Source organism: Rhinoraja longicauda, chromosome 10, assembly GCF_053455715.1.
Source record: "Rhinoraja longicauda isolate Sanriku21f chromosome 10, sRhiLon1.1, whole genome shotgun sequence".
NCBI lineage: Eukaryota > Metazoa > Chordata > Chondrichthyes > Rajiformes > Arhynchobatidae > Rhinoraja > Rhinoraja longicauda.
This window is the reverse complement of record NC_135962.1, coordinates 28,296,757-28,310,885: the sequence shown is the minus strand read 5'-3', so window position 1 is coordinate 28,310,885 and position 14,129 is coordinate 28,296,757. Positions and strand designations below refer to the sequence as shown.

Below are 14,129 nucleotides of genomic sequence, written 5' to 3'. Positions count from 1 at the left end.
AAGGGGTAGGCCATTTAGAACTGAGATGAGGAAAAACTTTTTCAGTCAGAGAGTTGAATCTATGGAATTCTCTGCCTTAGAAGGCAGTGGAGGCCAATTCTCTGAATGCATTCAAGAGAGAGCTAGATAGAGCTCTTAAGGATAGCAGAGTCAGGGGGTATGGGGAGAAGGCAGGAACGGGGTACTGATTGAGAATGATCAGCCATGATCACATTGAATGACGGTGCTGGCTCGAAGGGCCGAATGGCCTCCTCCTGTACCTATTGTCTATTGACATTTTTATATCTATAAAGTGGATAGGAAGTCCATGCATCCTCCCATTGCAATAAAACAGGTCATTCGGGAAACAGGACCACCTATTGTGAATTGTTCACGCAAGTACGAGTTTACATAACTGCCCTATTGCACAAGTCAGGGAGTACCTGTATTTTAAACCTTGTCATGTCCAGGACTGGGACAAGTTTGTTTCCATTATTTTGCAGTTAAAGAATTTCTTTTTTTTTCTGGAGCTGCAGCCTATTTGTTTTGAACAGTCATCTTTGAACTTAGTATTTATCATGTAAAGTCAGGAACCAAGACATTTCTGTTGAAATTTCCAATAACATTGGTCCAGTGAAGACTGGACACAAGATTGTTATGCAGATTTTTTCTTCTGTGGAAGTTAAAACAACAAGCAATAAGAGGATAATGGCAAGTTTCAAGATACATGGCAGATTGGGCGCTATATTGCTTTTACAAGGCATGGGAGAATGTGCAGTCAGAAGGAATCATGAGTTATGGGGGACTACATCCAGAATATACTATCCTCTTAGGGTCTCTGCCCATTCAGTATTGGCACCCAAACAAATTATATAATTTTGGAGTTGGGGAAAAAAAACATTTGCTGTTGTGACTGTTGTATAACACAACCATTAGCACCTCAAAGGACTCAAGTTTGTGGTGAAGTAACAGATTCTCTGAGACTACCTGCTATATAGATTATGGACTTCTTGCATCCTGGTTAAGAGCCTAAAATCTAGATAGATAATATGTTCATCTAAATCATAAATTAAACCAGCTCTGTCAATTGTAAAAAGAATATTGTCTTGGCATGCGAGGTAAGCTAATTCGGCCAGTGGCTTGGTGTTCTGCTTTGGCACCCAAGGCTAAAGGATAGTTCCCCTTGAATGGAATTCTAGCATAGATTTCAAACAATTTCTTGTCACACAACATTAACCATTAGGATTAACTCCTTTTCCAAATTTACGCAAACTAACTTAACCTGGTGCCAGATCCTCAAATGTGATCAAATTAAATTGTTTTTGTCCTATATTCATTTAAACATTTATTACAAGATTTGTTACTTTCCTTAAAAAATCATAAATTTCACTTGAATATCTGCAACCATTCAAAACTACAGGCTCAAACTAAAGGGAATGGAATGCTTGTTTCAATGTACAGCATCTACAATACATAATGGAGCAGAATCTTGACATTCCATCGCTACTACTTCCAAATGTGTTTTCTTATTATCTCAGATGCTACTGTCTTCTCGTAGAACAATTTTGTTGTCTTTGAACGATTTGCTTTTTTTTCCAATTTGACAAGAGGAAAGTGGTCTTTATGGGCTTAACTAATTAACTAGCTTGAATTATTTAAATTTTGTTTGGATGTTAAGTTCTGCATTGACTTTTAGTCTTAAGTTAGGAGGCATCTTACAAACAGCTGTCAACCAGCAGTAGATGGAGATTCTCATGAATAGAGCTCAGCAACCAAAATTATATGTAAAAGTGGCCTGAAGGTTACCACCTGTAGACAAGTGATCCCAACCACTGGCCAGTTTTGGGCAGGGAAATGCAATGAGGAGAGGATTAAAAGCACAGAATATGAATACCCTACAGTCATTGTAGTGTCCAGAGGAAAACTCAATGCTTCTCACCCCCAAGTAAAACCCATATTTCAATACATTTACGTGACCCTTTTCCAGCAAGGGATTCCAATAGCGTTCACTTAGCAAGGAAGCATCACTGCTGCCTCTCACAGTGCTATGTGTAAAATAGACAAACTGGATCAAATGTAATAGAACGGTATCAACATGTATATAACTGGAAATACAGCACAGGAATGGTTCCTTCTGCCCACGATGTTTGTGCTAAACACAATGCCAAGTTAAAGTGATCTCATCTGCCTGTACATGATCGATCTCCCTCTCTTCCCTGCACTTCCGCGTGCCTATCTAAAACCTTCAAACGCTCACTTCAGATTTCTAGCATTTGCAAATTTTTTCCCTATTAATTTCAACAATCAGATAAATCTTGGAGAATGGTTGTACTTTCATCTGATTCAATGTGCTCATGGACCATTGTTCAGTTCAGAGATGAGAGCACACAAATGAAGGCACAAGAGCCTAGTTTCTGGAATCTGTACCGAAAAAGGAAAGCAGCTGGAGAAACCCAGTGGGTCACACAGAATCTGTGAAGCAAAATAATCATATAACAGTACAGTACAAGAACAGGGCCTAAGAGGTATGTCCATATGCTTATCCAAAAGTCTTTTGAATGCCACCAACATATCTGCTCCAACCACCACACCCGGCAGCACGTTCCAGGCACTCACCATCCTGTATGTAAAAATAAAACTTGCCCTGCAGGTCTTCTTTAAACTTTTCTCCTTTCACCTTAAAGCTATGCCCTCCATTATTTGATTTTTTCATCAAAAAATATAGTCTGACAGTCACCTATTGTATGCCTCTCCATTTCATATACTTCTATTAGGTCTGCCTCCACAATCTCCAACATTTAATTGAAAACAATCCAAGTCTGTCCAAACTCCCCTGTTGTTAATACCATCTACTCCAGGAATCATTCTGGAAAATCTCTTCGGCACCCTTTCCAAAGCCTCCACATCTTTCCTGTAATGGGGTTACCAGAACTGTACACAATACTCTAAATGCAGCCTAATCAAAATCCTTTAAAGCTGCATCATGACTTTTTGACTCTTATACTCAATGCCCCGACCTATGAAAGCATGCATACCAAATGGCTTATTTCGCACTCGAATTAGTTGGCATTTCACGTGAGAGGGGGTGTAGCTTAAAAACACACGCACCTCGTATTCTGCCTGGATAATTGACACAGATAGCATTGAATTCTCCCATTAGATAACACATATTCCCCCTGTCCTTTTCTCTCTCCTCCTCTGTCTGGTCATCTCGCACATACCCTTCCTCACTCTTTATCCCCCAGAAGATATCACTTCTCCCCATATACTCTTACCACTAGATCCTCTTCTCTCTAATCGCATCAACCCCTTTCCTGTTCCCATCTTCTACCAACCTTCATTCAGTTCCAATCTTCACCTTTTAGCAGATTCCAGAATCTGCAGCCTATTGTTCTCCACCTTAGTTTAGTTTAGAGATACATCGTTGAAACAGGCCCTTCAGCCCATCGGGACCATGCCTACCAGCGATCTCCGCACATTAACACTATCCTACACCCACTAGGGACAATTTTTACATTTACCAAGCCAATTAACCTGCAAACTTGTACGTCTTTGGAGTGTCGGAGGAAACCGAAGATATCGGCGAAAACCCATGCAGGTCACGGGGAGAACGCACAAACTCCATACAGACAGCACCCGTATTTGGGATCGAACCCGGGTCTCTGACGCTGCATTCGCTGTAAGGCAGCAACTCTACCGCTGCGCCACCATGACCGCCCGACTTAGTTTAGAGATACAGTGTAAAAACAGACACTTGTGCCCACCGAGTCAACATTGACCATTGATTACCCATTCACAAGAGTTCTACATTACTCCACTTCTCATTCACTTCCTGCAAACTTGGGGCAATTTTAGAGGCCAATTAACCCATAAACCCGCAGGTCTTTGGGATGTGGGAGGAAACTGGAGCACAGAGGATATCCAAGCACCCAGATGAAACCCACATGATCACAAGGAGAACATGCAAACTCTACACAGATAGCATCTGACATTAGGATCTAATCTGGATCTCTGGCGCTGAGAGGCAGCGGCTCTAGCAGCTGCGCCACTGTGCCGCACTGCTTGTCATTCCATTGCTTCCGTTGCTTTCTCCTGCCTTTGTGGCTGTCTCCATTCTTCCCTCCCCACGATGACATCTGCCAATCAACCAATCACCTGATTCCACCTATTCCTTGCTAGCTCTCACCCCACCCCAATTCTCACACTGCCGACTTCCACTTGAGCCTTTCAGTCTAGATGATGCTTCGCCACTTAAAAATTCAACTCTCCATTTCCCTCCACAGATGCTGCCTGACCTACTGAGCTCCTGCAGCTGCTTTGCTTTCTTCACTTATGCATTTCAATTTGAGTTTACACTTTACTGCAGTGCCAAGCACACCCTGCACCAATGAAGGAGATATCCTTCAAATGAGATGAAAACGCAAGACATTTTGTTCTTCTGATGGATGTAAATGATCCTGTAGTTATAATATGAAAATTCTGCTCAGTAACAGAGTCAACGTTTTTCTCTCAATCAAAAATGTGAAGTGATTATTTGGACTGCGCATCATAATATGCATTCACGTTTCCGTTACAATAATAACAATATTTAAAAAAATAAAGAATCTGCTTTGGAATAAAGTGCCTGGGGATGTTCAGAGCTAGTTTGCATCTTTGTTGAACCACACACTTACATGCTGGGGAAACTATAAGCCGCTGGAATATTTCCTGCCAACTGCCAAATTCTGTCACATTAGCCAACTATTCATCATCAAATCATAGACAAGATTGATCCAGAACAGTGGAACTGAATCCTTGTTACATTGTATTGTTTATGGGACAACTGGTCAGATCGTCCAATCAAATGCCTAATCAGTTCCATTATTTGTAAAAAGCCATGAGTCCATTGTCTTTACAATTACTTTAAAAATATTTAATCTTATGTGGAATCGCACAATTTTCTTCGGTTTATTTACACCCAGAATGTAGCTGCAGTGACAATTCTTATCCTGCCCCAAAGATAAGGACACATTTTAAATCTGTCACACAGATAAACTACATACTTGAAGGTTTGTATGTCAAAAGGTGATTCTGACAGCTGTACTGCAAAATTTAACTTCATGATCACTATTTCAGTAGATTTTTGACTTGCCTGTTGAGATGGGTAATGATATATTTCAAAACGTCATAGTTCACAACAGGAAACTTTTTCAACAATTCCTTAAAGGCATTCAGCTTTTCTGACATGTCAATCAGTCCTGCAAGATTAAAAAAAAAATTATTTCTTCCACCTTTACCATTAACTGCCTTTTTGTAACAATAAATATCCGGACACACGGAACTGAACAAGAACCTGTAACTAGTTGTACCAACTAGCTGATTCTAGTGCAAAATTGTGAAAGTGCTTTGACATTTCAGGCAAAATGTAGGTAGTCACTCAGCAAGGCAGCTCTGTGCCATCTAGTACTTTTACACCAGCAATCTATGCACCAAAATAATTTATGTGCATGATGTGGATAGGAGAAATATCACAGGAACCTTCAATCATGCTAATATCCAGCCAATCCTGAATCTTAAGATTCTTTACTGTCCAAGGGAACAAACAAAGGTGACAATGCTGCAATTAGTTAACTTAATATACTTAAAAGAATAAATAAAAAATAGTATGCTACTTACTGGTTGCTTCCAACAATTCTGAATGTAAATTGTAAGGAATTAGTGGTTCAGGCAAATCAGAAAAGAAAGCTTTAAGGGCTCCTGCTACAGCATTAACAGTGACATCCATTGCGACAAGGTCAATATTGTGATCTAAAAGATAGAGGAAATGGAAGGAAAAGTGCCTCATGTCATTATACATAGGTATGGGTTAAGTAATTGATAACATGGGTTAAGTAATTGGTAACAAAAATGCATATTTCTCATTACCATGTAACTTACAGTGCCCTCCGTAATGTTTGGGACAAACACCCATCATTTATGTATTTGCCTCTGTAAACCACAATTTGAGATTTGTAATAGAAAAAAATCACATGCGGTTAAAGTGCACATTGTCAGATTTTAATAAAGGTCATTTTTATACATGTGTAGGAAAAAAACTGCAGATGCTGGTATAAATTGAAGGTAGACACAAAATGCTGGAGTAACTCAGCAGGTCAGGCAGCTTCTCGGGAGAGGATTGGGCAACGTTTTGGGTCGAGACCCTTCTTCAGACTGATGTATGTAAAAATTTGAGCAGTGTTTATACATAGTCCCCCCATTTCAGGGCACCATAATGTTTGGGACACAGCAATGTCATGAAAATGAAAGTAGTCATGTTTAGTATTTTGTTGCATATCCTTTGTATGCAATGACTGCTTGAAGTCTGTGATTCATGAACATCACCAGTTGCTGGGTGTCTGGTGATGCTCTACCAGGCCTGTATTGCAGCCATCTTTAGCTTATGCTAGTTTTGGGGGCTAGTCCCCTTCAGTTTTCTATTCAGCATATAAAAGGCATGCTCAATTGGGTTCAAATCGGGTGATTGACTTGGCCACTTTAGCTTTGATAAACACCTTTGTTGCTTTAACAGTATGTTTGGGATCATTGTCTTGCTGTAGAATGAACTGCCGGCCAAAGAGTTTTGAAGCATTTGTTTGAACTTGAGCAGATAGGATGTGTCAATTTCAGAATTCATTACGCTACTACCATCAGCAGTTGTATCATCTGCCTTAGATGACTTAGATGAAGGGATTAAAAGTACCATTAGCAAATTTGCAGATGATACTAAGCTGGGGGGTAGTGTGAATTGTGAGGAAGATGCAATAAGGCTGCAGGGTGACTTGAACAGGTTGTGTGAGTGGGCGGATACATGGCAGATGCAGTTTAATGTAGATAAGTGTGAGGTTATTCACTTTGGAAGTAAGAATAGAAAGGCAGATTATTATCTGAATGGTGTCAAGTTAGGAAGAGGGGATGTTCAACGAGATCTGGGTGTCCTAGTGCATCAGTCACTGAAAGGAAGCATGCAGGTACAGCAGGCAGTGAAGAAAGCCAATGGAATGTTGGCCTTCATAACAAGAGGAGTTGAGTATAGGAGCAAAGAGGTCCTTCTGCAGTTGTACCGGGCCCTGGTGAGACCGCACCTGGAGTACTGTGTGCAGTTTTGGTCTCCAAATTTGAGGAAGGATATTCTTGCTGTTGAGGGCGTGCAGCGTAGGTTCACTAGGTTAATTCCCGGAATGGCGGGACTGTCGTATGTTGAAAGGCTGGAGCAATTAGGCTTGTATACACTGGAATTTAGAAGGATGAGGGGGGATCTTATTGAAGCATATAAGATAATTAGGGGATTGGACAGTAGAGGCAGGAAACATGTTCCCAATGTTGGGGGAGTCCAGAACAAGGGGCCACAGTTTAAGAATAAGAGGTAGGCCATTTAGAACAGAGATGAGGAAGAACTTTTTCAGTCAGAGAGTGGTGAAGGTGTGGAATTCTCTGCCTCAGAAGGCAGTGGAGGCCAGTTCGTTGGATGCTTTCAAGAGAGAACTGGATAGAGCTCTTAAGGATAGCGGAGTGAGGGGGTATGGGGAGAAGGCAGGAACGGGGTACTGATTGAGAGTGATCAGCCATGATCGCATTGAATGGCGGTGCTGGCTCGAAGGGCTGAATGGCCTACTCCTGCACCTATTGTCTATTGTCTACAAGTGAGCCAGCACCTTCAGCAGCCACACATGCCCAGGCCATAATACCCTCACCACCATGTTTCACAGATGAGGTGGTGTGCTTTGGATCTTGGGCAGTTCCTTCTCTCCTCCATACTTTGCTCTTGCCAGCACTTTGATAGAAGTCTCATCTCTCCAAAAGACCTTTTTCCAGAACTGTGGTTGCTCTTTTAAGTACTTTTTGGCAAACTTCTTGTAGCCTGGTCATCCTATTTTTGCGGCTAAACAGTGGTTTACATCTTGCAGTGTAGCCTCTATATTTCTGTTCATGAAGTCTTCTGCAGGCAGTGGTCATTGACAAATCCACACCTGTCTCCTGAAGAGTGTTTCTGATCTGTCAGACAGGTGTTTGGAGATTTTTCTTTATTATAGAGAGAATTCTTCTGTCATCAGCTGTGGAGGTCTTCCTTGGCCTGCCAGTCCCTTTGTGATTAATAAGCTCACCAGTGCTTTCTTTCTTCTTAATGATGTTCCAAACAGTTGATTTTGGTAAGCCAAAGGTTTGGCTGATGTCTCTAATAGTTTTATTCTTGTTTCTCAGTCTCATAATGGCTTTTTTGACTTTCATTAGCACAACTTTGGTCCTTATGTTGATAATCAGCAATAAAAGTTTCCAAAGGTGATGGAAAGAATGGAGGAAAGACTAGGTGCCGAGAGCTCTCTTATACCTGCAATTAAGGAGGCAATTAAACACACCTGATCAATTACAAACGCATGTGAAGCCATGTGTCCCAAACATTACGGTGAAATGGGGGGGACTATGTATAAACGCAGCTGTAATTTCTACATGGTGAAACCAAAATGTTTATAAATGGCCTTTAATAAAATCTGACAATGTTCACTTTAACCACATATGATTTTTTCTATTACAAATCTCAAATTGTGGAGTCCAGAGGCAAATAAATAAATGATGGATCTTTGGCCTAACCATTATGGAGGGCACTGTATATCAAATAAACATCTTTGTGAGAAGAACTGCGTTTAAAAAAGTACTTCCTGGAGACTGGAGTATGATCTCATCACTCGGCTCTGGGTTAGGCTAAGACAAGTGCCTAATTGAATTTTTAAACTGTCAATGTTCAAAAATATACAAATATAAATTAATAGATGGCATGATATCGAAATCATATTGTCCACCCAGAAGTGTAACACAGAAAGGGACATATAGGAATCAAACACAATAACCTTCCTATCAATTTGCCAGTTAGATATCTGTCTATTCAGCTTCAGATTGTTCAATTTAGAAAGATGAATGAGAAATATTTCATACAAAGCACAACTGAAGAGATATTTTTTGGCTCAGAATACCAAAATTAAAGAAAACAATTAAATAAGAACAAATAAATTCTATTCATCCAAAATGAGTAATCTGTGTGACACCTGGCTGGATACATAAATAATCTTTTTTTTTAAGCACTGAAACAAGCTAGCACATTGGCCTTTTAACATTGTACATAATTAAAGAAAGATGCCAATATCATAATTACTATAAACAGTCATTCCACTAATTTAGAATACACTGCCAAATAGTAGTACCTTGATCAAACTGCCTTTGAATATTATCTTGATCAGTCCTGTTTCCGCTTACACGATAGAGTCCTTCACTGTTCAAACCTAAGGTGCAAATTAAAGGTTGTCATGAGGGACCTTATCAAAATTCTTCCTAAAATCCATGTATACAACATTCACCGCCCTACTTTCATCAATCTCCTTTGTCGTCTCCTCAAAAAACTCAAGCAAGGAAGTGAGACATGACCTGCCACGGACAAAGCCATGCAAACCATCCCTAATTAGTTCATTCTCTTCAAGTGACTAAATTACACGATTACACAAGATGAAGATTACATACCAAAGGAATTAGGTTAAATTTCCAAGATAAAAATAATAAAAAGTTAGTGGAAATGAAAACTTAGCCAGTGAAGCAGAAGAACCAATGATTATAGCTTTTCAGGGGTTACAAAAATACAAAATTTGCTTGGGTGTATGCTTCGACAAACAAATTATTAATCTTAAATCTGACACTGATACTCCTTGAAGTTAACAAAATCTGAGGGTTAAGTGGTGACAACAACTATCCAGAATTAGGCTATCAGCTGCTTTCAGCAGAAAGATTTCATGGCCCAAATATCTGGTTCCCAAGAAGCCACTACAGTAATTTCACATCCATGATTAATTAGTGTGAGAAAACTTGGGGTTTTGCTTTCATCTTCCAAAGACGAATTGGGTGGTAAGTAAACCTACTGCCTCAATTCTTTTCATCAATCTACCACCTTTTCCTCCTTTGTTTTCATCAATCAATCCTTTGTCCATTATTCTGATCCTAATAAGTTTAACACATGAATAAATAGCTCAAGGTCAAGATTTGTAGAATATACCAAATTGGAGTGGTGAAACTAACACAGAAGAATGCAGTCAAATATATGACACAATGCAAAACATGCACGTTGAGCATTTATATGCATGATGTGGGAGCTGGTGGACCACTTGTTGGTTCCTGGTGACCACATCTCCAACAAGTGTTGGTTGATCAAGAAACTCAGGCTCAAAGTTGACAACCTAGAGTTGAGCTTCAAACGCTGCAGCACATCAGCGAAAGGGAATTACCTGGACGCTGTGCTTCTGGAGGGAGTCACACTTGTCAGAGTAACTGTTTCCAATTTGGTCCGTCTTCAAGAGGAGCGTGTGACTGCAAGTGAGGCAGGAAGGGGGATAGAGGTAGAGGCAGTGCTGGAGGAGACACAGCCCTCGAGGTTGTCAAACAGGTCTGAGATTCTAATTTCCTGTGCAGACGAGTATGGGGGATGAAGGATGAGCAGCTTAACCATGGCACCATGGATCAGTGAACTATTCATGAGGGGAGAGAGAAGAGACAAGTAGTTGTCATTGGGGATAGTATAGTCAGAGGAACAGACACAATTGTCTACCATGAGGATTGAGAGTTCCCAAGCCTTTAGTGCCTGCCCAGAGACCGGGTTTGGGACATCCCGACCGACTTTCAGAAGAATTTAATATAAAAGAACTGCAGAAGCTGGATATGCCAAAGATAGGCTCAAAATGTTACTCAGTGGGTCAGGCAGCATCTCTGAGTGGGAAGGGAAAGATCCAGTAGTCGTGGCCCATGTGGGTACCAATGACGTAGGTAGAACAAGGAAAGAGGTTCTGTTAAGAGAATTTGAGAAGCCACTGACTAAATTGAAAAGCAGAACCAAGATGGGTAGAAAATTGGCTTCTTGGAAGGAAGCAGTGAGTGATGGTAGAAAGTTGCTTTTTGGACTGGAGGCTTGTGACAAGTGGTGTGCCTCAGGGTTTGGTGCTGAGCCCACTGATGTTTGTCATCTAAATCAATTATTTGGATCAGAACGTACATGACATGGTTAGCAAGTTTGCAGAAGACACAAAGGGTGGGTGGTATTGCAACAGGATCTTGATCAGTTGGGCAGAGGAATGGTTGATTGAATTTAATACAGAGAAATGTGAGCTGTTGCATTTTGGGAGCACTAACATGGGTTGAACCTACACAGTGAACGGGGCTCTGGGAAGTGTTGTAGCGCAGAGGGTTTAGGAGTACAGGTAGAGTTCTTTGAAAGTGTCACACAGGTAGATAGGGTGGTCAAAAAGGCTTTGGCACATTGGCCTTCATCAGTCAGAGTATTGAGTATAGAATTTTTGGAGGTCATGTTGCTGTTGTACAAGATGTTGGTGAGGCGGTATTACGTTCAGTTTTGGGCATCATGTTGTGGGAAAGATATTGTCAAACTGGGTGCAGAGGAGATTTACGAGGATGTTACCAGGACTCGAGGGCCTGAGCTATAGGGAGAGGTTGAACGGGCTGGGACTCTCTTCCTTAGAGTGCAGGAGGATGACGGGTGATCTGAGAGAAGTGTACAAAATCATAAGAGCAATAGATCAGGTAGCCGCACAGTCTCCTGCCCAGAGTAGGGGAATCGAGAACCAGAGGACATAGGTTTAATGTGAGGCGGGAAAGATTTAATAGAAATGTGAGGGATAACTTTTTCACACAAAGGGTGGTAGGTGTACGGAATAAGCTGCCAGAGGAGGTCGTCGTGGCAGGTACTATCAGAGCGTTTAAGAAACATTTAGACAAGTACATGGATAGACAGTTTCAGAGGAATATGGGCCAAATGCAGGCAGGTGAGATTAGTGTAGATGGGATATGTTGGTCACTGTGGGCCTATTTCCACACTGTATAAGACACTATGAAATGGTAATAATCTCTGGATTGCTTCATGAATTGGCATAGTGCTGGGAAGATGAAGGAGTTGAATGCATGGCTCAAAGGTTGGTGCAGGAGAAGTGGGTTTAAATTTGCGGAACATTGGCATGTATTGGGGAGGGAGGGAGCTGTTCCGATGGGACGGACTACACTTGAACCGTGCTGGTATCAGGGTTCTGGCAAATCGCATAACTAGGGCTGTAGATTGGGCTTGAAACTAAATAGGGGGGGTGGGGCATCTCTACCCCACCAAGGATTACACGTAAAAACAGCTAATTTTTTTAAGTCTGCTTAGGCCCTTGAATTTCATGATCATCAATTTTGATGACAAGCTTGTTTTAAATGGGACTTTATAAAATGGTCTTTGGTTGCAAATGTTAAATACATTTCCATCCTCAATTCTCTGTGACTTCATGCAGAAATATCTAGTTTGATATACACAATATGCCTTGACGAATCACTGTTGGCTTTCTTTGATCTCAATTAATGCTTCGATGGCTGCTCATTCTGTCCCCATTTATTATTGTTGAATTTTTATACCACTGGCTTTTGCACTGTCTTTGACACAGATATCTTCGTCAAAGCTCCCGCAATCTCCTCTCTTGCCTCTCTCAATAACCTGGGTTACCACCTTAATGCTCTTCAAAAGCCTCATTATCTCCTCCTCAATCTCAAACTGCCCTTGCACATTTGTTTTTTTTGTTAAATCTTTTCCCCTATCACCTTGTGTCCCCTGGTTCTTGATTCCCTTACTCTGGGTAAAATACTGTGCAATCACCCTATCCCATCCATCATCTTATACACCACTGTAAGATCACCCACCCCTCATTCTCCTCCGTTCCAAGGAATCAAGTTCAAGCCTGCCCAATGTCAAATCTTGGCAACATCCTTGTAAAACTTCTCTGCACTATTTCCAGCCTAACATCTGTCCTACAGCAGAGTGCCAAAATTGAACACAATACTTTAATGCAGCCTCACCGTCGTCTTGTACACCTGCAACATAACATCTCAATTTCGATACTCAATACCCTGACTGATGTTGGCCAATGCACTGAAAGACTTCTTTAATACCCTATCTACTTGCGACGCCACTTTGAGGACCTATTCACCCACATTCCCATTTCTCTCTGCTCTAAAACACTCCAGACTCTGTCATTCACTGTGAACTCGCACCTATCTGCATTAAGCCCTATTAACCATTCCTCAGCCCACTTGCAAAACTGATTAAGATCCTGCTATAACCATCATCACTATTTATGATACCACCCACATTACTGTAAACTTATTAATCACGCCTTCTACATTCTCTTCTAAATTGTTGATATAAACCACAACCGCAATGAGCCCACCTCTTGTCACAGGTTTAGTTTAGTTTAGAGGTCTCCTGTCTAAAAACAACCTTCCACAATCACCCTCTGCTTTCTTCCATGAAGCCAATTCTCTATCCAGTCAGCTAGCTCTTCCTGGATATCATGCAATTTAACCTCCCAGAGCAGCCCAGCATTTGGAACCTTATCAAATGCCTTGCTGAAATCCAATTAGACAATTTGATGGCTTTGCACTCATCAATCTTGTAGTTACCAAATTTTGGTTTATTCAACCTTTTTGGTTATTAATCAATTTCAGTACGACAATAACTGAAAATTTTCACCTGCTCGACTTTTATAAATTATCATGGGATTTGTGTGTTGAATGCCTCATTTTTATCAATTTTCTAAAAGATGGTAGATCTAACAATATTACACTCCCTCAATGCCATGTTGGACCACATCTAGATGATTTAATATTGTCATTGAATGAATCCACAACCTTCAGAGTCAGAACTGCACAATTAATTTAAGGATACAAGACCATTGGAGAAAATCATATGTAAACCAATCCATTCTCAAACATAATCATTGCAAATTTGTTCAATGGCTCTTCCTCCATCTCATCTCTTATGTACTGGGTCCTTGAGCCACACAACATTCAAAGATGACAAAACTATTTCAATTTCCATCGTAAAATTAGTCACAGCAAATGCAAAATAAATATCCCTCCCTCCTTCCCCACACACATACACTGTTGGTTGCATCCAGTTTTTGACAAAAAGCTGAAATGTGTCCTGCTACTGATATCTGTCAGTGAAATAAGAGGCATCGTAATCAAGTCAAAGTTACGTCCGCATTTGAAATTCTCCATCAATTTCCTCAATCTCTTCAAGAAAAACAATCCCGTCTTCCTTTGTTTTAACAAGGTTT

At 40.7% G+C, this 14,129-nt stretch overlaps 1 protein-coding gene across 2 annotated transcripts in view; it reads right to left on the bottom strand.

Moving 5' to 3' along the window:
* arhgap5 (Rho GTPase activating protein 5) overlaps positions 1–14,129 on the bottom strand; it is a 47,245-nt gene that overhangs the window by 16,948 nt on the left and 16,168 nt on the right. For both annotated transcript variants that reach the window (XR_013547737.1, XM_078406524.1), the window contains exons 4-6: positions 9,192–9,269; positions 5,635–5,766; positions 5,111–5,216 (exon numbers count right to left, since the gene is read on the bottom strand). Coding sequence is in view for 1 of the 2 variants with exons in the window: in XM_078406524.1 (XP_078262650.1) it covers positions 5,111–5,216; positions 5,635–5,766; positions 9,192–9,269 (316 nt within the window). In the remaining variant the exon portion in view is untranslated. The remainder of the gene's footprint in view (positions 1–5,110; positions 5,217–5,634; positions 5,767–9,191; positions 9,270–14,129) is intronic.